General features: G+C 34.7%; 1 protein-coding gene across 3 annotated transcripts in view; it reads right to left on the minus strand.

Annotated features, from left to right (window-relative positions):
* adgrb3 (adhesion G protein-coupled receptor B3) overlaps positions 1-26,301 on the minus strand; it is a 201,573-nt gene that overhangs the window by 45,762 nt on the left and 129,510 nt on the right. For all 3 annotated transcript variants that reach the window (XM_077236465.1, XM_077236464.1, XM_077236463.1), the window contains 6 exons: positions 24,748-24,856; positions 18,203-18,349; positions 16,470-16,545; positions 13,332-13,434; positions 11,488-11,531; positions 1,838-1,964 (listed from right to left, as the gene is read on the minus strand). In XM_077236465.1, the coding sequence (XP_077092580.1) occupies positions 1,838-1,964; positions 11,488-11,531; positions 13,332-13,434; positions 16,470-16,545; positions 18,203-18,349; positions 24,748-24,856 (606 nt within the window). The remainder of the gene's footprint in view (positions 1-1,837; positions 1,965-11,487; positions 11,532-13,331; positions 13,435-16,469; positions 16,546-18,202; positions 18,350-24,747; positions 24,857-26,301) is intronic.

Consider the following 26,301-nt stretch of genomic DNA (forward strand, 5'->3'; position numbering starts at 1 on the left):
AAGCTTTTTTGGTCTCTAATTCATTTGTCCCCATTCAATCTCCCCAACACATAAATAAAAGGTGTTGTGCCCCCATTCAGATGAATAGTGCTCATTATCAACAGGTGGGTGCTTAATGTCACAAGCCATGATTAACTAAAATACGTAACAATCTCTTTTAAGCCAAACCAGTCCACTTTGAAGTCATTTGGTAGGTATTTCCGGTAACTCCTTGAATCGGAAAACCTCCAAAAATGGAATGTCAGCGTTACATTCAAATAACATGTAATCACATTGGAACTATGACACATTCAAATATTATAAAAGTTAAGTCACCTTTATTTATATAGAGCTTTTTTACAATACAGATTGTATCAAATCAGCTTTACAGAGATAAAATAAAGCAACAAATTTGTGCGAACAAAAAAATATGACAACAAAGGTCCCATAAATTAATAAATTATTTAGTTCATATCATGGAAAATAGTGGTATTTTAATGGTATTTGCATTCAAGAGTGAACAAACATAAAAAATGCTTCAATGAAAAGGGTGATTGGGTCTTTTAAAAGTACAATAGGGGACTTTCATTTGTCTATCAAAAATGTGAATGGCTCTTTAAACTAAGGAGGGACTTTTGCCGTCATATTGATTTGTTACAATTTCTCCTACATATTTGTATACGACTGGACTGTCTCGGCACATATAATGTCTCTCATTTTGGTGCTTAATGATGTTTAAACATGCATCACTGGATGTTGAGCATCATTTAGAATCTCACAACATATTTTGTGTCCACATACATATATAGGCCTATATAGGACTACCTATCATCTTAAATAGTTGCTTATATTAGGTTCACAGGCCTTAACCAAGCCCTGGCAGTGCATATCCCAGCTTGTCCATTTATTTATGTCTTTCCCCCCAGAATTCCACCTGACAACCCCTTCAATCCAGCTCTCAGGAGTCACAAGTCATTGTGACATATCAGCCATGCATTGCAATGATAGGAGTTATCAAACTTTGCCCCTGCCGCATCACGGAGACGCAGACAACACCATCATTTTCACACGGGAGCCATTTATTCACTGACTGGTCACATGGGCAGAGCAAAAATGGCTGCCTCTTACTCTGTAGAATAAAACAGCCATGTTTTGCTGTCTGCTGAATCTACTAGTAAAGAGACCACAGCTGATGGCATTGTATCTCAAATGTGAAGCTTTTCCAAATGCTATGAGCAACACATAGCAAAGGTAAAAGGTAGATTAATATTATACGGTTACATTAATCTACATCAATGAGACGGGGAATAATAATAATAAGAGGATGAAGCCATTATTGCGTAATACGGAAGCCATAATTTATTGGCACAATCCATGAATATCTGCATAATATCTCAACGCTAAGAATTATTTTATTCATATAAATAGCGTATTTATTTACTGATGAAGAGGCTACAGTAGATGCCATCTCAAACATGAACATATCCAAATGCTTTGAGCAACATTTAGGAAAGGCAAAATGGAGATTATGATAGTTTTTTTTACCCTCAGTTTACATCAATATGTGAAGGTGGAAGCTTACATAAATGGTAAAACAATAATTAAAATATTAACGATATACTGTCCATAGATCTATAATAATTGAATACTTTAATAGCAATTAATCACAGAAGAATCTGAGCTCTCTCACACACACATAGGCTGCACAAGCTTTGCACAGGTAGATTTATATCTTAATCAAAATAGGCAATGACACAATTGAAGTTGGTTATTAAATATCACTTTGAAAACCACACACGCACTTTAATCAATACAGCATCTATTGTGATCCCCCGTAGAAGTCAATTCCAATACTTACTATTTCTCTGGGTTGTTGAGCCAAAATGGCGAAGGTAGATACCCGATCACATAAGCATTTGGTGTGGGATGCATCGGTGAGCACAGTTCTGCATCCTTTCGAGCTCCAGCTGCCCCAAGAATCGTTCCTACACAACACAGAGAATATTAAATCGCTTTAACAAGCTTGTTTTCCCCTCTGTGAATCCGTCGCTCGGAATTCTCAACAGTTCTCTCTCATCTCACCCACTTCACTCTTACTTAAGCGACAGAAAGTAAACGCAATTTTAGTGCAGATCGTATTGAGTGCGACTGAAGCGCTGGCTGAAGGCTCTTTCTGTGGCGCTGAACGACTCACTGCTCACAGATACACTCACACCACACAGAGCAAAATAAACCCGAACCTGTGGTTCCCTTTGACGCTGGTCCTCACGTTCTGATTCAGCTTTCTCTTATCTCTCTCTATCGGTGTGTATTTCCACTCGCTTTAGTAATTAGCGCCTTTTGGACGCTTTCCTGAGGGAAAAAATCAGCCTAGAAACGGCGGACGGCATCAGATTGATACTCTCTTGCCTCCTGCCTCGCGCTACAGCGGAGGGGGGAGATGTCTCACAAATAGTCCCCTTTTCTTGCTCGTTCATCCTGGTTACGGCATGTATCCGTAAATATCTTTAGTTCATGCTATTTTATAGCTTTTGTTTTCGCAATATTCTTTCTCCGAGACGTGAACGTCAGGGGGGAAACGAGCGGAACCGTTAACCACCCCGTGAAAACTGACTGGATGGTAGCAGCCAATTTCTCCTTCTCTGGCTAGCAAAATGATAGAATAGACATCTTACATATTTATTAATGCTTACACATCTCGGTTGATATTGCTGTGGTTACATCTAAAGATCGCAGGCTGATATATTTTACAACTTAGCTTGATAAAAAATAATTTAAAAGTTGGAAATAAGCTGATAAACATCATTAGGGTATGTATTTACTTAACTGATCAATGTTTGATTACATTGTTTATCTTGTGTAAAATATACATATCTGAACTTCTGATACAACAAAATCAGTTAGTCAACACTCCAGTTCTAAACTAGGCTAGTCTACATTAACCAGATGATACTGTAAGTAACTAGTGTAATATACAATTCAACATTGAATAGTGCCTCCAAACGATGCACAACAAATACAGCCTTTATAACATGACACCTTGAGTTACTCTTCCCTGAGGAAGACTATGGAGGATTTTGTCTCTGCACATCTCCATAATTAAACTGCAGCAATTGCTCTCTTTTCAAGGTTTAATTAAGCTTTAAAACTCACCCTTTTTCATATGCATGGATAGCATGCATAATAACTTTCATTTAAAGTGAGTAAAGGGCATTATATCATAGCATATCTGTAGTTCATATATATTCATATATGAAAATGTATGATTCATTTAAACATTTCATGACATTTCTAAGTACCTGAAATGTACATTAACTAATGATCCATAAGCATTTCATGCATACCAAATTACCCTCAGTTTTGAATCATATTTGGCTGCAGATATGTGTACAACATAAATCAGGCTGGATTGATTCGCTCATGGAAGACGAAGTGTGGCCCTGTCCTGTCTAACCGCATCGACAGCCAGCCAATAGCCACCGACTCCAGGCATTTATCAGGACATTGTGGAATGGATTACTGTGGGTTACCATGTCAGCAAACCTATATGATTTGATCCACTCAATATGTGGTCAATTCATCCAATCATTGACTATAGAAGCAACATTACGTTATCATCATTGGAATTGCGAGTTGAATATATTTTCTACCAGAGAGAAGCCAATTTATTTTCCATTTAGCTGCATCTGTTCTCTAGTTACTCACTTGGTTCTTCCGGTCTGGGTTGGAATTTGATAGACACACAGTCTGTGGAGGAGTCTGTGGGTGTATGAATTACGCTAGGCTCAAGATAGACTCGGTTTCTAGGCAATTGTACGAGGAGGAACTAATGACTTTAAATAGCCGAAACATGGCGCTGTCCATGGTACTGAATCACTACATTTAGAGTAGCAGAATAACACTAAACAGATTTGACCACAAGTTTGTGATTTGAGGCTTTATTTTGAATAGTTATAAATATGACACTTTGGCAAAAAACTATATTGTCTTATTCTTGTGATTATTTAATAATAATCCTTTATATTTTATAACAAGTGTACTGTTAGGATGCCAGGTTACTGGCAGTAATTCACTTAATATATAGGAAACTGTGCTTTAAACTGCCGGAATGTTGAAATCAGGGGTCTATTCATCTCTGTTTTGTGGTTATTTTTGGACTGTTCATTTTATACATAAGCCTTTAGTCTAACAATAATCCTTTAAAGGCACTTCACCAAGCAACTCAGCATTACACTTGATTCAATTCTGTATGAAAAAAGTAGTATTGGACACCTGACAAAAATACAACACAAAATGCTCACCAACCGCATGTCTTTAGTCCTATATGATTCCAAAATCAAGGAAATTATGTAGATATTATTGCATTTTTTTATGAACTTAAATCATGCAAGTATCTATGTTGCATAGCACTAAACATGCAGTTAATTTTTAATAACTCCTCCTGATGCCTGTCAATTTTCTTCAAGATGTGACGACTGCTTGAGACTATATCTTCAACAGGTAGAACATAATAAATGGCACTACTTTTGAAGGTAATACTTCATTGCATTATTTATGAATATTATGCCATACTAATTTCCAAGCATTATGCATTTAGATGCCTTTAAATTTACCATGAATATTTTTTATATACAATTTTAGGATCCATGAAAACAAAACCTTTTTTTCCCCTCATGTCTTAGTTTAATCTTGTGATGTAACAAATTAATTGTTTAAAGTATAAACTGCAAATATTCCATGTAGTTTCCCAATCAAGGTAAGGTCATAATTATAAAATAATGTGGAAAAAATACGGTTTAAAATTTAGTTGTATATTTCAATACAGCATTACAGGATGTGTCACTTATACTGCATATCAGCTACACCAACACAACATGACAATGCCAGATAGATAGATAGATAGATAGATAGATAGATAGATAGATAGATAGATAGATAGATAGATAGATAGATAGATAGATAGATAGATAGATAGATAGATAGATAGATAGATAGATAGATAGATAGATAGATAGATAGATAGATAGATAGATAGATAGATAGATAGATAGAACATAAGGCCATCTCTTAGAAAAAGAGTGACAAACCATTACAAGAACTTTGCAATTCCAATCATCACCTCTATCTCTTCAGAAGAAAATTTTACGAGGGAAAAATGGAGATTTGTGTCAAAGTGTCGCAGTCCTGTGCTTTTTCATACATGAGAAAATTGATAGAGTTGTAAGTATTCAAGCGAGAGTCTGTATGACCGATGCTAAGCAACATTTGGCCTCCGCGAGAAAGATCACGCCTTTAAATCAAGGTAACTTATCATTTTCACAATGCTGGGGCATATACTAAACCTTACTGATAGCTTTGGAGAAACATCTCAATGGTTGTGCAGAGATGGGAAAGAAATAATTTGAATCAGATCATATACAAACGCTATCCTGAAGCCATGTTTAGAATAACGAAAGTCATTTTAAGTGAACAAGGCTTACAACCAAACAGGATTGTAATGACTTTAGCTATTCTCATTCCCATTTTATAAAACAGTGCCTTTGTGTACCTACAAGAGAATTCTTGGTACTCTTGCCAAATTAACACACTTCATTGTTTTCTGCACAAATACAGTGTTCATTGCATCAAAAACATGCATTCAAGTCTACATGAATGAGCAATCCATTCCAGACACAGTTTAACCTCAGTTTGTCCTCAAATCTCATGTTTTTCCAAATCTGTATATGACTTTCTTTCGTGGAACACAAAATAAAAAATAAAAAACATTAAATGGTGCTGTTCCTGTTTATTTGAATTACAATGAAAGCTTTTTAAAGGATGTCGAAGCACCATAAAAGTCATCCATAAAAATGATACACTATATGTCAAGTTTTTTTTTAATTCAAATTACACTTCTGTGTGAAGAACAGACCAAAGTTTAAGTTGTTATTGACTTATAATTTTCTTATCCAGTGAGCTGTTAACCACCTCAACCCTGATCATTCATTCAGTGAGTCAAAATCAAAGAATCACATCAGTCTGATTCATATCCAAATCATTTAGACCGGCCTTGTGAACTGGATTGAAGTGAAATGATTCACTGAAAAGATTCAATTCAAATGAACAACTCATTCACAGATCTCTATTTTTCTCATGAACACTTCTACGACTTTGGGCAGATACGATTTTTTGTGAATAATGACTAACATTTCAGTTTGAATTCCACACAAAGCTGTTTTAAGAAAATGGAATATAGTGCATGACTGGTACTGACTATTTTTATAATATAATGTTTTGATGCTTTTGTGTCCTTTTGAAGCTTCACAGGTTCAGTCACCTGCACACACACACTCTTTTTCTGTCCACAAAAGGAAGAAAGTCATACAGGTTTAGAACAACATGAGTAAATGATGAGATTATTGTCATTTTTGTCTGAATTATTCCTCTAAAGCTTCCACTCTGCATGAACCCTGTGATATCAGTGGGGGAAAAAATAGTAGCTTTGCACTCTCGCTGAGCTCGTATACGCTAGCGAATACACATAATGACTTCCATCAAGAAAGGCACAGTTATGATACGAATGTCATCAAAATCAGCAGCTGTTTCCCAACGTTGTTTGAGAAAATCTCTCGGGGCTAATTAAAATTGCACCTCAAAATATGCACAATCATGGCAGAGGGAGCTGATAGAGTTGTGCATTTGTGTTCCGTAATTGTTTGCCTGCACAGGCCAATTTTGATTTCGTGCGAAGAGTAAACACGTTAACCAACAAATTTATTAATGAACGTGCGTCCACATAAATAATCATGCAAACAGATTAGATACTAATCTCAAAAACAAATTTATTTAAATTTATCATGAATAGGCATGAATTCCACATTATTTGAGCCCAATAAGAGTGGATTTTTTTTTTTTTGATAGCAAATATGAAGCTTGTTTATATGCCTGAGCGTTTCAGGGCAGAGACCCCTCCCTCTTTATAAGCCGTCTATGATAATACCACAGGGCTAAAATCCATTCCAGTGGCTCAAATTACACTCAAGGGGGCAGACTCGGGTGGCCTCTTCATTCAATGAAAATTGAATTTGGTAAATACGAATTCTCTATGTTCTTATCGGTCACCGCACAGAGAGGCCTGGCTCATACTTGCTCATTTTGCTTCTGAAGCACCGTGTAATTTATATATTTGAAGATGATTAAGATTAAATAGAAGCCATTTTCAATTTGCAGCATGGATCAGCAGGACTAAATAATTAAATAACTGGAATTATACAGATATCATATAATTATTGAGAAAGATCACAACAAAACAACCCGAATTAACACGATAATGCATGTTAAAGGAATAGTTCACCTAAAAACTGAAAAGTCTATCATTTATTCACTCGCATGTTGTTCCAACCCTGTGTGATTTACTTAGTTCTGCAGAGCACACACACAAAAAATGTATTTAGAATTTTTTGTCAATGTTGTTTGGAGCCCATTTACTTTCATTGTATGGGTCTTTTGTGTTCCACATAATAACAAATGTCATAGAGGTTTGGAATGAAATGAGGGTATATCATAACAGATTTAAATTTTTTGGGTGAAGTATCCCTTTAACTACTCAGATCATACAGTAACTACTTTCACTTTATTTTTATGGTCCCTTTAACACATTCTGTTGACTATAAGTAACGTTGAACCTACTCTCATCAGAGTATTAGTAGAGTATTGGTAGCGTTAAGGTTAGAATAAGTTGACATGTATTTGCAAACTTTTAGTCAGAAGAAGGATCATCACAATAAAGAGTTAAGCAGATATTAAGCAAACAGTCTACTAATACTCTAATGAGAGTTAGTTGAAATGAATTTGCAAAGTTACTTATAGTCAACAGAATGTTCAAAAGGAACCATCAAAATAAAGTGTTACCATAATTTTTTGTTGTGCTTTTCTGAGCCAAAAAAGACCATGGAAATGACACATGAAAAATAACAGCACATGGCATGGTACATACAGTACTAATTAATTATGTAAGTTGAACTTGTTAGTGCTACAAATATTTCAGCGTGACCAAACCTGACTCTCATTTCTAGAAAACATCCCTTCCTTAGAACCTGTCACCACACAGCCTGGCCGAAAGAAATACATGCTTTATTAATTGCACGCTGAGGAACAAAGGGGGAAAGGCTGCCAAATCTAAATGGACTCAGATGAAAAGCAAAGACGAGACTCAATGTCTCTGAAGAGGGTCTCAGAGCTGTACTCACAAGCACAAGTGACAATAGAGAATATTAGATTCTCAAAACCCACCACACAACAGCTATTCTAGACAAAGAGATGTCTCATGGTACTGACAGAGAAGCTGCTTTGGTGGTATTAGTTTAGAGGTTAAAGACCTGAACCCAAACATTTTTGGTTAAATCCTAAATAAGGATCGATCCATGAACCATCAAAACTATATGCCTTTGATAAAATAACTAATCATTTACTGTAGAAAACAACTTCTGAATGCCAAATCTCAAAAAATATATATAAGAAATGAGCCACCAAAACAGTTATGCTCGAACTACAGTCCTCTAGAAATAAATTAAAAAAACATATATTTTTTTTTTTCACTGTTTCTACCTTATATCTCATGTATCAGGTACACTAACAGCAGGTACACCACCATTCATGCGTTTGGGTTTTTTTGAAAGAATATTTTTTTTTGATCAAAAATGCAGTAAAAACAGTAATGTTGTGAAATCTTTTTTTTTTTACAAAGTAAAATACTTTTAAATCTGCTAAATAAATGATTAACTGTAAAATAACAGCTTTCTTTATTTATATATTTTAAAAATATATTTATTCCTGTGATGAAATTATTACTCCAGACTTCAGTGTCACATGATCCTTCAGAAATCTGATTTGGTGGATTTTTTGATGAATAGAAAGTTCAAAAGAACAGCATTTATTTGAAACAGAAATCCTTTGTAATATTATAAAGGCTGATATTTTAACATTTGATGAGTTTATAATGCATCCTCGCTTTATAAAAGTATCCCTTTCTGGTAACACTTTACTTAAAGGCTTTACATAATGCATTATAAACATATTTTAATGCATTAATTATGCCTTGTAATGCAGTGTATGGCCTCATTAATAATTGTAACCACAGTTATAATACTGACCTATTCATTGTTACACCTTTAGAAAGTATAATGTATTAAAACACCTGACAACCAATTTCAGATGTAACAAGTAATCTGCAAATATATTGCATTTGAAAATTGGTTACAGTTATTTATAAAAATATATAATGCATTATAATTTACATTATGAATACCGTTATAATGCATTAAACATAAAAGCTTTTATCACGGCTGGCTGAGGATGAAGATGAGGTGAGGAGAAGCGGATCTAAAATAGCAGCTTAAGTTTATTTAACAAAACAAAAGAGTAGAATCCAACAAAGAGTAATCCAAAACAATGAGTAGGCAACACAACAGTGTGCACAATACACAAATAATACCAAACCATGCGTTAACAGAACTGAGGGCATTATATACATAAACAAATAAACAAATGAGGAACAGGTGTGAGTAATCAATGAAACAATGAGTAACTACAGCGCCTATTACGCTGTAGTTACAGGCGGTAACTGTTTCTCATGTGGACGTCCGGAAAAATACATTTGAAAGGCACCTCACTGATAAAACTCATGCATTCGGATGGCGATTTTTTTCAAATGCCATAAGCTTGAAATCATAATAATAATAAGTCCATATTTAATTTAATAATAGGAAAACAATCTCCTATTTAGTATTTGATTATTTAAATCTCCTGTTTAAAAATAGGAAGATAGAAGCGCTATAGTTAAAATGGTTTTCTGCCTTTTTAAAAATGTGGAAATTAATGGAAATAAGTTAATACAGCCTCTTAATTATATGAGGTAAACATAAAGCTGCTTGGTTTATATTTTTAATGTATATAATTTCTGCCATAATGACGTCCCATTTCTAAATGTTTACGTGCTTTTCTTCTCTTTCTCTTTTTAGCGGTGTGGAAATATTGTTCTTGTAAATACTTTTCAGCATTTCAGTAATAAAAGTGTAGTCTAGATCTTTAAAATGCATCCAAATTACAGTGAAGCTCAACAGCTCTCGAAAGGTGCTCGGCAGTGGTTAAAAAGGATTTAAACAGTGAATGTTTTATTTATCTCTTCTTGTAAACTGAGTGATGTGGATTCAGATGGCAATTTAATTCTCGTACAACATAATTCGGCCGGGGATTTTCACGCGGGTGGTGGGTGAAAAAACACTGACATTTTGGATTCGGATGGCAATAAAATCACAGGTAAATATTGTAAATATAGCCCATGTAAATATTGAAAATACCTTACGACCCCATGAGAAACAATTACCTTCCGAATAGGGCTTATGATAATAGAACAAAAACCGAAAGGAAACACAGGAAATGACGATAACAAGTCCTTGAAAATGAAACAGAAACACAACAAAATCGTGACAGCTTTAAGTAAAGTGTTACCTAAATTCTGACCCCAAACTTTGAATGGTAGTGTGTATATATATATATATATATATATATATATATATATATATATATATATATATATAATACTTCTTCAAAAAGCACTTCAACAAGTGGGCAAATAAGGTTATCATAATGTATATCATAATGTATCCCTCATATGATTGTGGCTGGGCACCATGTAATGCCTTGCGGTGTTTGGGGATTTGCCCGTTTCATCTTTTACTTATTCTTTATTGACACTGGAGTAATAGCCTCTAAAAGGGCACTGGTGGAAATGACAATCTCACACTGCACTTCCGTTTCCTGTAGAAGCTAAAGGTTGTGTCTTGGGTTGAGGTAAACAGGACCTTGATCTATTCTGAGAGACAGCATTCTCAGCATAACATCCGGATATGGATTATTTCTGGTTAATTTATCTCTCAGAGTTATACAAGGTCAGTTTTTCAGAATTTCAACATTTTAAGCTCTGTTGCTTTGCCTTAGAAGCAAGTTATTACATTTTGATTCAAGATTCCCCAGACATTTTTTTACTTGAATTGTGAACAATAAGACAGATAACACGAATTAATAAAAATAAATTGTGTCAGTTCTTATTTCATGTTGACTTTAGAGTGAAAAGATTAGAGGAGCCTGACAGCATCGCAAGTTTTCAAAATGTTTTTCTATCAAATGTATTCTCTGACAATAACACAATCAAAATTCTATTACTGCTAATGTCAACCACTGTTTCACCTCAATAGCAGCTGAAACATGTTTCCATGGATACAATGCTCAATATTTCAACAAGCTATTTATTACTGCCCATGAAGTTACTGTATTAAAGGCTCATTTTCACAAATCAGAACACAATCTTGCAATGAAAAAAAAAAAAAATCAGAACACACACACACACACACACACACACACACACACACACACACACACACACACACACACACACACACACACACACACACACACACACACACACACACACACACACACACACACACTTCAAAACTGACTTTCACTTACATAATAGAGCTGTCCCACAGTGCACAGAATGGATTCATTGTTCCCTGCAAGAAAACACACACACTGTGATTGGACAAGCGACATAACTATTAGACATCCACAGTACATACCGATAAAGAGACATTTTCCCTACGATAGCCAGTATCTCTAAACATAAGTCACGTTATTTAATAGACAAATTAAGAAGGAAAGGATAAAAGGAGAAAAAAAAGCTCCCATTGTAATCATCTGGCCCATATCTTGATGACACAATGAGGAGAGAAATAACTGGTGATGGCAAATTAATTATCGGACTAATTACTGCTATTTGTCTGTTGATTAATGAGCCTGAAACATATGTCAGAGGTATTGTAGAGCTCCCCTTTGATTGGCTGGAGTGATTTAAAGAGGAGCAGAAGACCATATTTCCTTCCAATTTCAACTCAGATGCACCCAGATTTGTGTTCTAGTTTCTCTTTAAAAGGCCATATGTTTCATTGAATTGTGTTAGCTTTTTACATCAATTACAAGGGAGGATTTGGATCAATTTGATTAGTGTTGCAGGAGCATACGCTCACAGTCCATATAAGCTGTAAATGCTCTGCATACCCAAACCATTTGAGAGAAAGAGTTTGTGGACTTGCTAAATAACATTAACACTATAAATGACTATAATATATGTATGTAACTCTCCGTCATTTTTTTTTTTTTTCTGTACGAGCCAAACGACTATTAGTTTTCTGCGAATCTACAAGTTACGGAGGGTTTCGGGTAAGCGAATCCATGGCAGCTTTTGCACATACGCTCTATTGTTATGCATCAGCATCATTGTTCCGCGTTTTAAACTTGTATTCACAAAAGGACTCGAACTACACAACCACATTACAACTCAGAGCATTGCCAATGGCTATCGGCTCTAACAGAAGATATTTAAGCAAATGTTATAATTATAATAAAAAATATTATTTTATCAGTTATACAGTTGTAACAGTTATACAAATCTGCAAAACAGGTGTTGTCTCAAGCACACCTGATGCAACTAATCAAGGGCTTCATTAGTTATACCAGGTGTGCTTGAGATAGAACACATGACATATTATCTTAACTGTAGTGTTAATATCTTAAATGTCGATTCAAAATGCAGGTTTTTGAAAATGATACTGTTATCATCTCAGTGAAAAAAAACCTCAAACGCACAATTTTTGTAAAAACGGTGACGTCATGCGCATGTGTCTTACGTGTTCAGTCTATAGGTGCGTAGTGTTTCTTTACAATGTGACATTGCCAACTACTGGCCAGGCATAAATAATTCAATGTTTTTAGTTGTCTTTGTGGATCCGTGTGAACGGGGTCGGGGATCATTTTGACAACGTTGTAATTTTTTCCGTTTTTAGTACATCACTGTCGTGAAAATGTACCATAAAACACAAACAAACTGAACAATAGCCTACTTTTGTTTATATTTATGTTTTGTAAATGAACATGCTTTTTAGGAATGCTGCTTTCTATTGAATGAAGGCGTCTGATGCAAATGATATAGATATAGCCGTTATTGCAATATAAACTCATGTTAAACAATCACAGTATCCACAGGTAGCTGTTTATTTCTATAAGAGAAATTGAAGATCAGAAGATCAGAATCGATTGAATTGTAGATCAATCCCTTGTTTGGAAATGTTTATTGACTGCATGTATTGCATTAATGGCAAATTAACCAACATATGTCCTTTTAACCAACATACCAATAAAACAGCAAAAGAGTCCAAAACTAGGAGGTTTTAGAATATATGTGACCACCATGTCAGCATCTTTTAGCCTCTCTGGATTGTGTTTGTGAAGCGTGTTGAGATCTGACTTGTGCTTACATTAGCTAGATGAGCTAACTCAATCTCCAGCTGGGCTTCTGTAACTCTGGGTTCTGGTCGGACAGTCACAGCAAACACTTTTGAGTTCACAGCAGTGTTATTCCTGTGGGTAAGATCACAATCACACACAATAGTCAGTTCAAGCTTGAACGAGAAATGCTAATTACATTTATTGCAATACTTACATTATCATCAGCATTGCTTTTTGTTTAAACTCTTCATTCTGCACATTTGAATGGAAAGAGCTTATTTAGCACAGAAGTATCTCTCCAGGTTGGACTCATTTTAGAAAAGTGGGGTTTGTAATAATTGCCGTTTCACTTCAAATGAGATATTTTCTGCTAGCAGAGACCAGAAATGTTGATATGTTTGACAACTTTGATTTTGGGGGGTAAATAAATAAATAAATGCTACTCAATATCCAACTTTAAAGATGGGCAAAGTAACAGCATATTAAACACAAATTGAATTATTTTGAAGTTTTTTGATTAACTCGGTTAATGATTGCCTCTGGGTAAAATGATCACTTACAGATGAAAAGCAGTCATTTGTCATCATTAGACTCAGAAAGCACATTGTGTAGGCTGCTTTATTACTTTTTGATTTCATGATCAAAACCAATATTTGTTGGCTATGTATATATTTCAAACATATTCAAGTGCTTTTATTATAAGCACAAGAGTACAAAAACATTTTTATATTAAGCTTCAAGTAGACTTAGAACTCAAAATATCTCTCTTTCCTTTCATGTTTCCTCCTCCTCTAACTAAACAAATTTTCCTTGAGTATCATTTGTCAACGTGAACTGTTTAGGCCGGGCATGATTTCATGGTCCATTTAAAAAGTAGCAAAGACAGAAAATGGATGCCCAACAAGTAGCTTACTCAAGAGTCTGCAGTGAGAAATTAATTTTATGAAAGTAATCGACAAAGATGCCACATCTGAGACAGATCTTTCAGTTCTATACTTCTGACATTATTTTACAGTCCGTCACACCCTTTGTTTTCGATTATTGTAGTCAGAACGCACATGTATTGACCTAAAAAGAAAAGAAAAAAGAAAACCTCGTTGGACTTAGCCATGGAAAATAAAAATTGTCTTTGTGTTAGTAGACCATCCTAAAGGCAAAAATTAATCCTTTTGAAATTAGATCAAAGACATTATCTGTGCATGGTTAACCAGCCTCTTGGTTTGATTTAATCAAGCAGAAGCGGACTTGTATGGTATCATGAATGTCCACACAGCCTGAAAGGCATGACATAACACAAAACTCTTAAAGAGATAGTTCATCCATCTTATGTATGTATACTCAGTCATGATTTTCCAAACCCATATGACTTTCTTTCTTTCATGCATTACAAAAAGTCGATTTTTAACAGAATGTTTTACATTTTTGTTAAAATTATTTAACCATATAATGAAAGTAAATTGTGACCAGGCTCCAAGAGGATTCAAAAAAATAAAGCATAATTAAATTGGTCTATATAACTATATTTGCATACCACACTACATTTCATGTCTTTTGAAGCTATACGACTGACTGAAACTTAAATTCATTGAAAATCTGAAAGCCATAGCCACCATTTACTTTCATTATATGGAAAGGAACAGCTAGACGCTTTGTCTACTCGCATAAAAAAAAGGAGAAATTTATACCAGATTGTTACTTTTTTGGTGAACTATCACTTAAAAATTACGTGTTCTGTAAATGTTTGCATCTAAATCACTAAAAACAAGCATCCATTTAAGTGTTTAGCACTGTTGATTCTCATAGTACGATCACCACAGTATTTTGTCTTGTGATTGAATGTTCAACAAGTGATCCGTCTTTACAAATCCCTTAGCCATGTTGCATCGTTTTTGTTTGTTTATTTTAACACTTCTCTTCTGTTATCTTCCACTGTTTGTTCTGATCTCCATCTCCCTACTGGCTTCAGTGAATCCAACAGAGCTCAAGAACAGATGAACGCCCTTTTTCTCGGTTCTTCCACCAACTCTCTCCCTGTCACTGGGAATTCCATGGAGGAATCATACTCAGGTTTACTGAGATTTGATTGACAGCTCAGAGCCACACCAGGAAAGGTCTGTTCTGTCCTGTATGCGTCTCCGGAGGTTTGAGCAGAAGTCCTCAATTGGAACAGGAGGTTTTGATCCAGAGCTTCAAGATGGACTCCGAAGATAACCAAGAATTTTCATTCTGACATACAGTCTGGGAGAGAAAACACTGTAGTCTGTTATACCTGCTTCTGTTTTAGGACTACAGGAAAATCAGAAGGAATTTGAAGGAACAGCTCTCTTAAAACCTAAATCATTATTTTTGTGTGCGTGTGTGTGTGTACAGTATTTACCACTAGGCTTTTATATATATTAGCCACATAACTCAGATTCATAAAAGGATAAATACCTTATTAATACCATAATAAACAATGACTACAACAGGCATGCGAACCAAAGGAGTGGAATAATGCAGCCATCACATCATGTCAGAATTGCCGTAATTATGAGATGGCAAATCAGAGATTCTACACAGTTTACGTCCTCAGACTCAGTTTCTATGGCAACACTCATGATGCCAAATGAATCCATCCTGCAAAATACATCACTACATTAGTTTATATGTACCGAAAGAGTGTTCAATGTTGAGGACGTTGTCATTTGAGTCCTTTTTAAATGACTTCATACGGCCAAGAAGTCTTAGCTTTCTAAAAAAAGACTTGTAATGATGAGATTGACCAAAACATGAATGGTTTGAAATTTAGAATTATGGCAATTCCACAGCAGACATGAATGCAACGTAAGTCATTGATAAAAAATTAAAGAGAGAAAAAAAAACAGAAGACACCTTTAGCATTTTTACCCATAATTAAAAGTGACTGACACATTATAGAACAGCATATACATGGCAAGAAGCTATACAAATTAAATTAAATTAAATTAAATTAAATAAATGAATAAATCCAATTCAAGATGTGGGTTTCTGTACGAGCAGGTGTGCTGCGGTATGGAACTACATAATTTGACACGCAGGTAGGACATCGTATCATTGCATCGTATTACTTGGGAATCTATCCTCTATAATATCCCAATCATATCTTTGCAATATTTCATCTAATTGACCGGAGATGAACTGAATCTTACCGTGGAGCGGGCAGCATAAGGCCAAGAGTCTTGTAGAGAACCATTCCGAGAATGTATACAGGAGATCCATCCATATCTGCCAGGAAACAGTCTAGGTTAGATGATACGTTCATTACATTATGTAATCATATTAAACTGCATCTCCAGACAAAGGTGTGTTTTTCTCAGTTCATGTTTGTTTCAGAGGAAGACAGTAGGAATTCCCTAGTAATAACTTCCCCTTCCATGCAATATTTTAATCCAAAGTAATTGAACAAGATTTGCATTTTTTTTTAAAGATATACAGGTATTAATTAACCTCTAAACCTGCACAATACTCATTAAATATCAGGTCTCTTGCAAAACAATATTCCTGACAGCTAATCCATCATACATGTCCTGACAATAATGAATAAAGTGGCAGATTAGGCTATACTAGCAAGGTTATTGATAACTAAGATCAAATGTCTTCTCTGCTAACAGAAAGGCTAATCCTGGTTCAAACAGCTCTGTACAGCCCTCTAGTCTAGCTCAAGGCGAGTGGAGTGAGTTATGTATTAAATCAATCCTTCATTACTTTCCTCTGATACACTTCAGATAAGACTGATCACTCTAATTAAGTAAATAGTCTGGTGCGCTGGTGCTTAGCTCTCTTTACTATCATTGTTTGAGAGGATACAGCGAGTGCTGCGTCATCTGAATTGATGTGGTCGACCAAGTGCAGTCTCCTCTAAAACAGGCAAATGGCAAGTGGTTGAGATATAATCTTGTAATCTTAAAGCTATCCCATTAAACGGTCACGCCATGTCAACGCTTTGAAATTGTTAGCACAATTGTGTGGTAGCAATTACGAAACATTCATTTTAATATCGCACTGATAATCCAAAATGACTCAAAATGCCATTATTTTATAGTGTCTTATAATGATGATTTTAAATATAAAAATTATATTGGGACGAAGCATTTTCATGGCCTGAGGAATTAATAAGCAGGGAATGTACAGTCAGTCATTATCATAAAATAAACTCTAACAGGGTTATCCAAATACCAATGTGAAGCGGCACGGCATCCCACTTGCATATTAAATGGCTACTTATTAAACAAATAAAATATTATTTATGGACATTTGGGTGTATTTTTTTATGTGAGAAGAAAGAGAACATGACGTGATATAAGAAATAATACTAGCATAATTATACATTTTTCATTATACATGTCATTATACATAAAAATGCAACAGTGGACCAATCACAATGGTGATTGGACAATTACAGAAATCAGGTATAAGAAAAACAAAGATATATATAAGAAGATATATATGGGTGATTATTTTTCAACTTTACTGTTTGTCCCCCACGTAGACTTTTGTGAAAATCAGTGATATTATACTTTGCACTTTTTAATAAGAACTTTATTGTCTTTTTATTTTGTTTTATGAGTGCAAAGTTTTACCTGATTGTTGGCTTCATTTTTCAAGATTACACATGCAGCGACTCTAATAGAAGAATCATCCATATATGGTTTAAAATTGATAAAAGTTGTCAACTTATGCAACAAAATAAAAATAAAAATACTGCATTCCTTGAACATAGTGTATGGCGTCTACGATTCATTATTTGTCAGAACAAAAAATATAATGTTTACATGGGTTGAATGAAACCTTACTTTTCAAATCTAGTTAATGTAGCCTTATTGTACTAGACATAAGATGTACAGTATCATCAACTTCCACAGTGTGGCATCATGTACAGTACCTGGTGTCTGGGGTACAACTATTCCTTTGGGAATGACAACTTTGTCTTCTGAGTTTCTTGCCCAGTCCATCATCCCTTTCCGTCCCTTCATGGGAAAGTTAATGTCTGTCATCACAGATACTGCAGGCAGCCTCTGAATACTTGCAACTAAAAAAACAAAAAAACAAAAGAAACCTTAGGGTTACTAGTTACTAGTAATTACTAGGGTCATTATCATTAACTAAACCGGTTAAAAACATTTCTGTTATCTGAAAAAAAGCTTAAATAACTTAAATAAGTTGAAGCACTAAAATTATTAACTGTGAATAAATAAAAACTAACTAAAATATGCAGAATACATTTTATCTACTAATTAGACATATTTTTCTAAAACCAAGCTAAATAATTAACATCAAAACTGCACTACGTGTTTATTTTGTTTTCAGAACTTCATATTGTTTGGCATCATTTGAAGATTAACTAAGGTTAAAAAAAAGTATTCCGGGAAATGTTCTTTACCATGTACTATGCATCGAAAGTCAATATATTGAATATGAAACATAGAGATATAAAATGCACATTTTTACAGCTTGCATTTCAAAAATAAAAATAATATGTATTTAAAACTTGTTTAACCAGTATGAATCTCTTTAAAAAATCATTTCATTTTAATTTGTACTTCCTCAATTTCCAATTAGATTCTACATCCTGGTTGCTACCTCACTTAAAATGCCAGGGTTGAATTTGAATTGACAATGCTTTTTAAATAGTGTTAATTTCGTCAGCTATTTTTTTCTTGTTTGTCTTAAGGTCCATGCACACCAAGAACGATAACTATAAAGATAACTATATTAACGTCCACACCAGCGGACGATATCGTTCTGTTTATTTTAAGCAAGTGCTGGTCTGCCGCTTCAAATGCTCGCTTGTTACAGCAGGATGGATTCTGATTGGCTGTCAATGTTTTTATAACATAACAGCTGGATAAAATCGTTCTGAAAGTGATTCCAACGATATCGTTTCACTGTGCCGTTATCGTTAGCTGCTGTGTGAACTCTGCTATTCTTAACGTTGAGAATTATATTTACAACTATATCTGTATCGTTATCGTCCTTGGTGTGAACGGGCCTTTAGTCCTGCACTCAAAAAAATTATCTGTTGAACCAACTTAATTAAATTAAGGAAAGGTTTTCCACGAAATTGAATTATATTTATCCAACACAATCTAATTTGTTCGAAATGATTTGTTGTAATCTTGCTGTATGAACTTAAATTAATTTGGTCAAGACTACTAAATAAATTGTGTCATTCCTACTAGCTAGAATTTTGTCAAGTTACCCAGATTTAATTTTTGTCCTGTCTAAAATCATCAACATTATAATTTTAGTTAGTTTGGCTCTATAGTTACTTCTAATGATATTAGGAACTAGCATTCGATTTAATTAGAACAACTTTTTGCATAATAATATTAAATATGACTTATGCAGGGATGCAAGTGAGGTTTAATGCATATGGAATGTTTACTGAGTTCCCACAGCCTAAACACAGTCGTCACTCTTCTGCATAATGGTAACCACAAAATTCAAAAACATTACATAAAGTCCTCTAAGTTTCTAACATAACTGAACATTAAATACTAACATCAACTAACAACATCTTTCCATTTACTGAAAAACACATAAAATAACATTTTAATCCCTAAATTTACCCTCCTAATGCAGTCCCTTGCAAAGCATGCTGGGAGCTACAGATCCACTGCCAAGTTAGTTGTCAACAAAAATAATTCATGTAGTTTTCACACAAATTAATTAAGTAAACTTCAGTTTTAAATATATTAGATTGATTGAACACAATAAAATTAAGTTGTGACAAAATATTAAACAATTGTGTTACTTTTGCTTATTTTAATTAATTAAATTTAACAAGAGGCAAAATTTATTTTTTTGAGTGTGTGTCAAATATACTTTGTAGTTTTTATCATATTTAGTCGGGATTTTGGGGGCCTAAAAAAATTATACCGTAATGCGTATTACGCGTTCAGTCAGTCGCACAGTTTCTTTACAAAGTGGCATCGCCAAATAATGGCCTGGTTTGAATAATACAGTGTTTTTAGTCGTTTTCATAGAAGCGTGTGAATGGGCATTCTTTTGACAAGTTTTCGTCTGTACGGGAAAAACACAAAAGACAAACTTTTCAATACATCGTTATCATGGCGTACACTGAGAAGCAGTTTACACGACACCGTTTTCAACTGAAAACCGAAAACGTATGTGTTTTGGCCGTTCATTTACACGACATTTACACAACAAAGTTTTTGGGGCCTGAAAACACACCATTGTGAACACAACAAAGGGCAAGTTTTTGAATACGATACTGTTATCGTCTCTGTTTTATCGTCAAAAACGTGAATTTGTGTAAACGGTGACGCCACGTACATGCGTATTACGTGTTAGGTCTAGGTCTATAGGTGCATAGTGTTTCTTTACAAAGTGACATCACCAACTATTGGCCTGGCATGCAGAGCAGAAGAGATAATTATCAGGTAATTGCTAATTCGTTGAGGTGTAGGTGAGCCTTCTGTGTGTTTGTGTGTGTATGAGTAGGAGGAGGAGACTGGCAGTGCTGCCAGCTGCTGTGTGTGGGGAGCTGCATGGGGAGGGCATTAGTCACAGGAGCACATGGGGTAGAACTGAAAAATGGTGGGTGAAGCAGCTTACACCTTAAGCTCCAAAGCAGCATGAGATCACAGGACCTTTAGTGATCTTTACTTATACAGGCTCCTATACTCACAGAAAGAATCCTGCTTCATTTATGTGCCACGGAAATATGGAAGTTACTTATACGTATAGGGTTGCAAAATATACCGCAATTACATAAATATGACCTTTTTTCCATTTATTGCATCAGTCGATATTGGATATTTAAGAGTGCATGACCATTTCCACTATTTTTTCATTTAAATATTTACATGCCATCTTTTCAAAGTTAATCTTAAAAAAACACTTATTTAATAACACTATTAAATACTGTAAATACATGTAAATTATAATGTTGTGATGCTTAAATTCATTCGGATCACTTAGAATGATTTAAAATACATTTTTTGACAAAATAGAATGATTTATTGCACTGTAAAAATGGCAAAATCAATGCTGACAATATATGTTTTCACATTACTTGTCTTGAGCTCATCAAAATAATTTAAGCAATTTCTACTTTTTTATATAAGTATAAGTTTTGTATAAGATATACAGAATCTGAGTCAGTTTAATATAATTTAGTTTGAAATAACTTGTACAGCCAATTTGATTATACTTAAACATTTAAGGCAGCAACTTAACTTAAGTTTTTAAGTTAAAATAGGTGGACTTTTTTTGTTTTTGGCCATAAAATTAAATTAATTATTGGCTTATCATATCAGCTACACATTTAATAATATGCAATGCTTGAATCCCTAATTATAGGAGTTTAAATAGTTTATAAATTCAAAATTAATTAAATATGATTCATATCTAATAAAATAACACGATTAAGCTAAGGTACCCAAACAGGTTCTGAAAAGTAAAAGTCTATGTTTGGAAAAGCACCAAATTACCATGATATTAAAACCATTTCTGCAGTGTTTATGTAACAACAATTACCATTTCTGTTTGAATTGTATATTGTTGTATACTAATATGCAGGTTCACATAAAACAGTAGGCATTATACAGTGTATACACTATTATTGCATTCCAAACACAGCCTTAAATAACCAAAAGCAAAATAAACAAAGAGACTGCACATTTAAAAAAAGTTGAAGAGCAGTGTTGAGAAGTGAAGGGCTCCTCTTATAATCATCTTCTTCAACTATGATTTATTCAGTGCATTTCCCACTGGGTGTTTGTTCCCTTTAGTAGGGATGTTCTCTGTGGTGGGACGGCGGTGTGGGTAACGTTCTCAGGGACGTCCTCAGGGAACCCAGCCAGGAGGCATCGGCACCTGCGCCCACCTGTAACTAATGAGCCTAATGACTGGATCCTATCGAGCAATATCAGGCCGCTTCTGTCACGTCACAAATTTTGCTGCAATCTCGGCTAAATGCGAAGGTTAGGTTACTTATTGGACTAGACGACAGGGTCTCTCAACTCATCTGAGCAATCAATGCTCACAAATCAATGTCCATTAAACACATTAAAAAAATCTAATTTCAGCTTAAAAGAGCTGCAACTAAGACAGAGTCACTGTTTATTCTTACGAGAAGGCATGCCGTGGAAAAAGGAGCCTCTGCAATCAAGGTTATTTGGCTAAAAGCGGACGCAACAGTGAGTCGGTATTTATTGCGGTGTCAAGAACGTGCTATAAATTTGGCTGGGAATGATGCTGCAATATCTTACCTATGACGGATGATTTTCATTTGGCTAGTACAGGCAATACAGCTTTGTTCTTTTAATCAAAGAGAGCAGACTTTGGCTAAGATTGTTTGATTTCACTGAAAATGATAAGGAAATTGAAAAAGCTGATGTCAAAATTAAAAATTTACTTAATTTGTATTTTTGACTTTTGGTCTGTAATATATTATGTTAATTGATAAATAGTTAATAATTTACATAGTATTACATAATATGCAAATAAACATTAATTAATTAAACAAATGACATGTCATGTATTATGACATTTGCTGAAAACATTTTATGGCGTTCAATAACAATCTGGAAATCAAGAATATAAACAAGTTAAACGTATTACAATAGTGCTTTTGTGATGGAGTGTAAAAAGTTAACCTATCAAACATATATATATTTTGATTTCCAGATTAGGTTGTTCTACAGAACATTTTATGTTTCCTCGTCTCAATATCACCCCTACATCTTAAACTAATTGAGCATTGATGAGGCTAATACTTTTAATACTACTATTTTTATAAAAAACATTGATTTTGAGGCTGCATAATGAAATTATGAATGACTGTGGAATTATGAATGCCTTTATGCATTCTGAATTAAGTCTTTTCAAAGTTAGTTTAAAATTCATTTGATGTAAATGGCTGGTAATCAGACAATAAAAAAGTGGGCAACAAATCAACAGAGACGTAATGTCTCGAAAAGACGTGTTTCAATAATGTTCATGGTTGCTTGAGTGATTTGCTAAAGACTCTTTATGCATCTGTTACTGTAGCAGCTGTAAGACACAACATCACTCAGTTTCACCTTCAGACTACAAGAAGTTGTTTCAATCACAGGTTTACTTTGCCTTGTCAGTGGATGACATTGAAATGTTTATAGCTCTCCTGCATCATTATGATGGCGATGTTCTTGGCTGTGTGTTTTATCTTACACACTGAAATGTGCTGGTCATGTCTGAACTAGCTTGATGGAGATTCAGTCTTGCCTGAAAAAAACGTCGAAACATCTGTTCTGCTAAACAAGGTAAATAAATATAAATGGCACGTCAATTTATGAGATACAAAATAGGGCTCCAAAACTCTTGATTATTTTTATTTAAATGGCCAGTGAAAAGTGTTTAAACTCTTGAATCTCAGGAGGTCCAAATAAATATTATATGTGCTGTTTTGGATACAGGCAAGAAGGTCAGGGTCATTAAGTTGAATGCTTACATGCTTTTTAAAAAAGTCACCAAAAGAGTACATTCACAGTAAATATCAAAAGGTTTACATAAAAAAAAATTGATTAATAAAATCTGTAATTTTCTTTTTTTCCCATAACAAGCAAGCATCTCCAAATATTGCATTCTCAGACTTTTAATGTCTGTCTTTGTACTGTACAAAACATCATGACACTTTGCAATCCTGTCGATGTTTTATGGCAAGCCTGATAAAACAAGGTAACATTAAGGAAGATATCAAAGGTGCCCTTCAATGAAATTAACTTTTTTTAATGATATTTGGGTATATGAGCACCATTTCCAAGCAATATAGACTCCTCTATGTATCTCTTCTATGATGGATAGGAAGGTCACCCTAATCCAATCATTTCATATTTGTTGAGCTCTGCAATTCATGGAGATTGCAATTTCATGGGTCAATGTTCTGTGCACCCGAATGAGGAGAACTAAGCAAATGTGCTTCACCACCGGAAGCAATTGTTCATTTTTTGTATTTTTGTATTTGCTCTTTAACTTTGATTCTGTTTAAATGCCTGGAAAGGAAATCAGCATTCGTGTGTGAGCCGACATTTAGCATTGGAATTCGTTGAGTGACACAGGAGTTGTATGGGGGAAAGCATGAGTCATGCTTCATCTTTTAAAGGCCTGTAAACTGGAAAAAAACAAAGAACAACAAGGCAAAAAAATGTTGTTTTTGATAAATGAAAAACAAAGCACGTTGCAATAGATGTAACTGAATCCAAACACAGTCTCCACTTTTCCGAGCTGAAATAAGACAAGGCTGTTTGCATTAGAATTTAGCACATTAAGTGGAAAGGGCTTGATTTTAATTAACATTATCGACTGGTGGTTGTTTGCCCCCCTCCATGCACCATTTATCCTCAATTACTGACGACACGCAGAACTGACGGGAAGGGTCAGCAGGACGAGTGGCTTGTGAGACGGGTTCTGCAGTTCTCTTACCCAGGTTCCCTTTCATCAAGTAGGCATTGTCGAAGTCTTTCATTCCCAGTCCGACGATGTGGATGAACTCTTCAATGACCTGCATGAGCTCCACAGACCCTGGGTAAATCTAGGAAAGGGGAATCATGGGGGACAAAAGGAGAGAGAAGTGGGAAATGTTACTAAGTGTTCGCAAATGGATTTCAAACACAGGTACGATCTGACTTTAAATGGATTTGTAATCCAATTAAATGTAATGATCAGAAATGAAATCAAACTTTTGCTGTCAAACTCGAAGGCTTAAAAAGTTAGAAAAAGACAGATAGATTTCATATGACAGGCAGAGAGAATGATAGAAGAAACTTGGTAAAATGAATGATAGATGGAAAGACAGACAGATACAGACAGAAAGATAGATAAACAGAACAAACAATAGATAGACAAATAGAATGGTAGAACAACAGACAGACAGACAAACAGATAGATATACAGACATATAAACAGACAGACACAGATGGATAGATAGATAGATAGATAGATAGATAGATAGATAGATTGATAGATAGATAGATGGATAGATAGAAGGGGAGACAGACAGACAGATATATATATAGACAGACAGACAGACAGACAGACAGACAGATAGATATATAGACAGAAAGACATAAACAGACAGACACAAATAGATATACAGACAGACAGATAGACATTTAGACAGACAGACATATAAACAGACAGACAGACACAGATAGATAGATAGATGGATAGATAGATAAATAGAAGGGGGAGACAGACAGACAGACAGACAGACAGACAGACAAACAGACGGACAGACGGACAGACCGACGGACGGACGGACGGACGGATGGACGGATGGATGGATAGATAGATAGACATATAAACAGACAGACAGACAGACAGACAGACAGACAGACAGACAGACAGACAGACAGATAGATAGATAGATAGATAGATAGATAGATAGATAGATAGATAGATAGATAGAAGGGGGAGACAGACAGACATACAGATAGATAGACAGACAGACAGACATATAAACAGACACACACATATAGATAGATAGATAGATAGATAGATAGATAGATAGATAGATAGATAGATAGATAGATAGATAGATAGAAGGGGGAGACAGACAGACAAACACAGATAGATAGATAGATAGATAGATAGATAGATAGATAGATAGATAGATAGATAGATAGATAGATAGATAGAAGGGGGAGACAGACAGACACACAGATAGATAGACAGACAGACAGACATATAAACAGACACACACATATAGATAGATAGATAGATAGATAGATAGATAGATAGATAGAAGGGGGAGACAGACAGACAAACACAGATAGATAGATAGATAGATAGATAGATAGATAGATAGATAGATAGATAGATAGATAGATAGATAGATAGATAGATAGATAGATAGATAGAAGGGGGAGACAGACAGACACACAGACAGACAGAGCTATATACCAACAGTCAGTCTAGTAAAAGTCTTTAAAAACACTTTATAGTCTCTTTCCAGAAGAGTCTAAAGGGCGCTTCCTC

This window comes from Siphateles boraxobius, unplaced genomic scaffold (genome assembly GCF_051911475.1).
Source record: "Siphateles boraxobius isolate OS27281-9 unplaced genomic scaffold, OSU_SipBor_1 20, whole genome shotgun sequence".
In the NCBI taxonomy this organism is placed as follows: domain Eukaryota; kingdom Metazoa; phylum Chordata; class Actinopteri; order Cypriniformes; family Leuciscidae; genus Siphateles; species Siphateles boraxobius.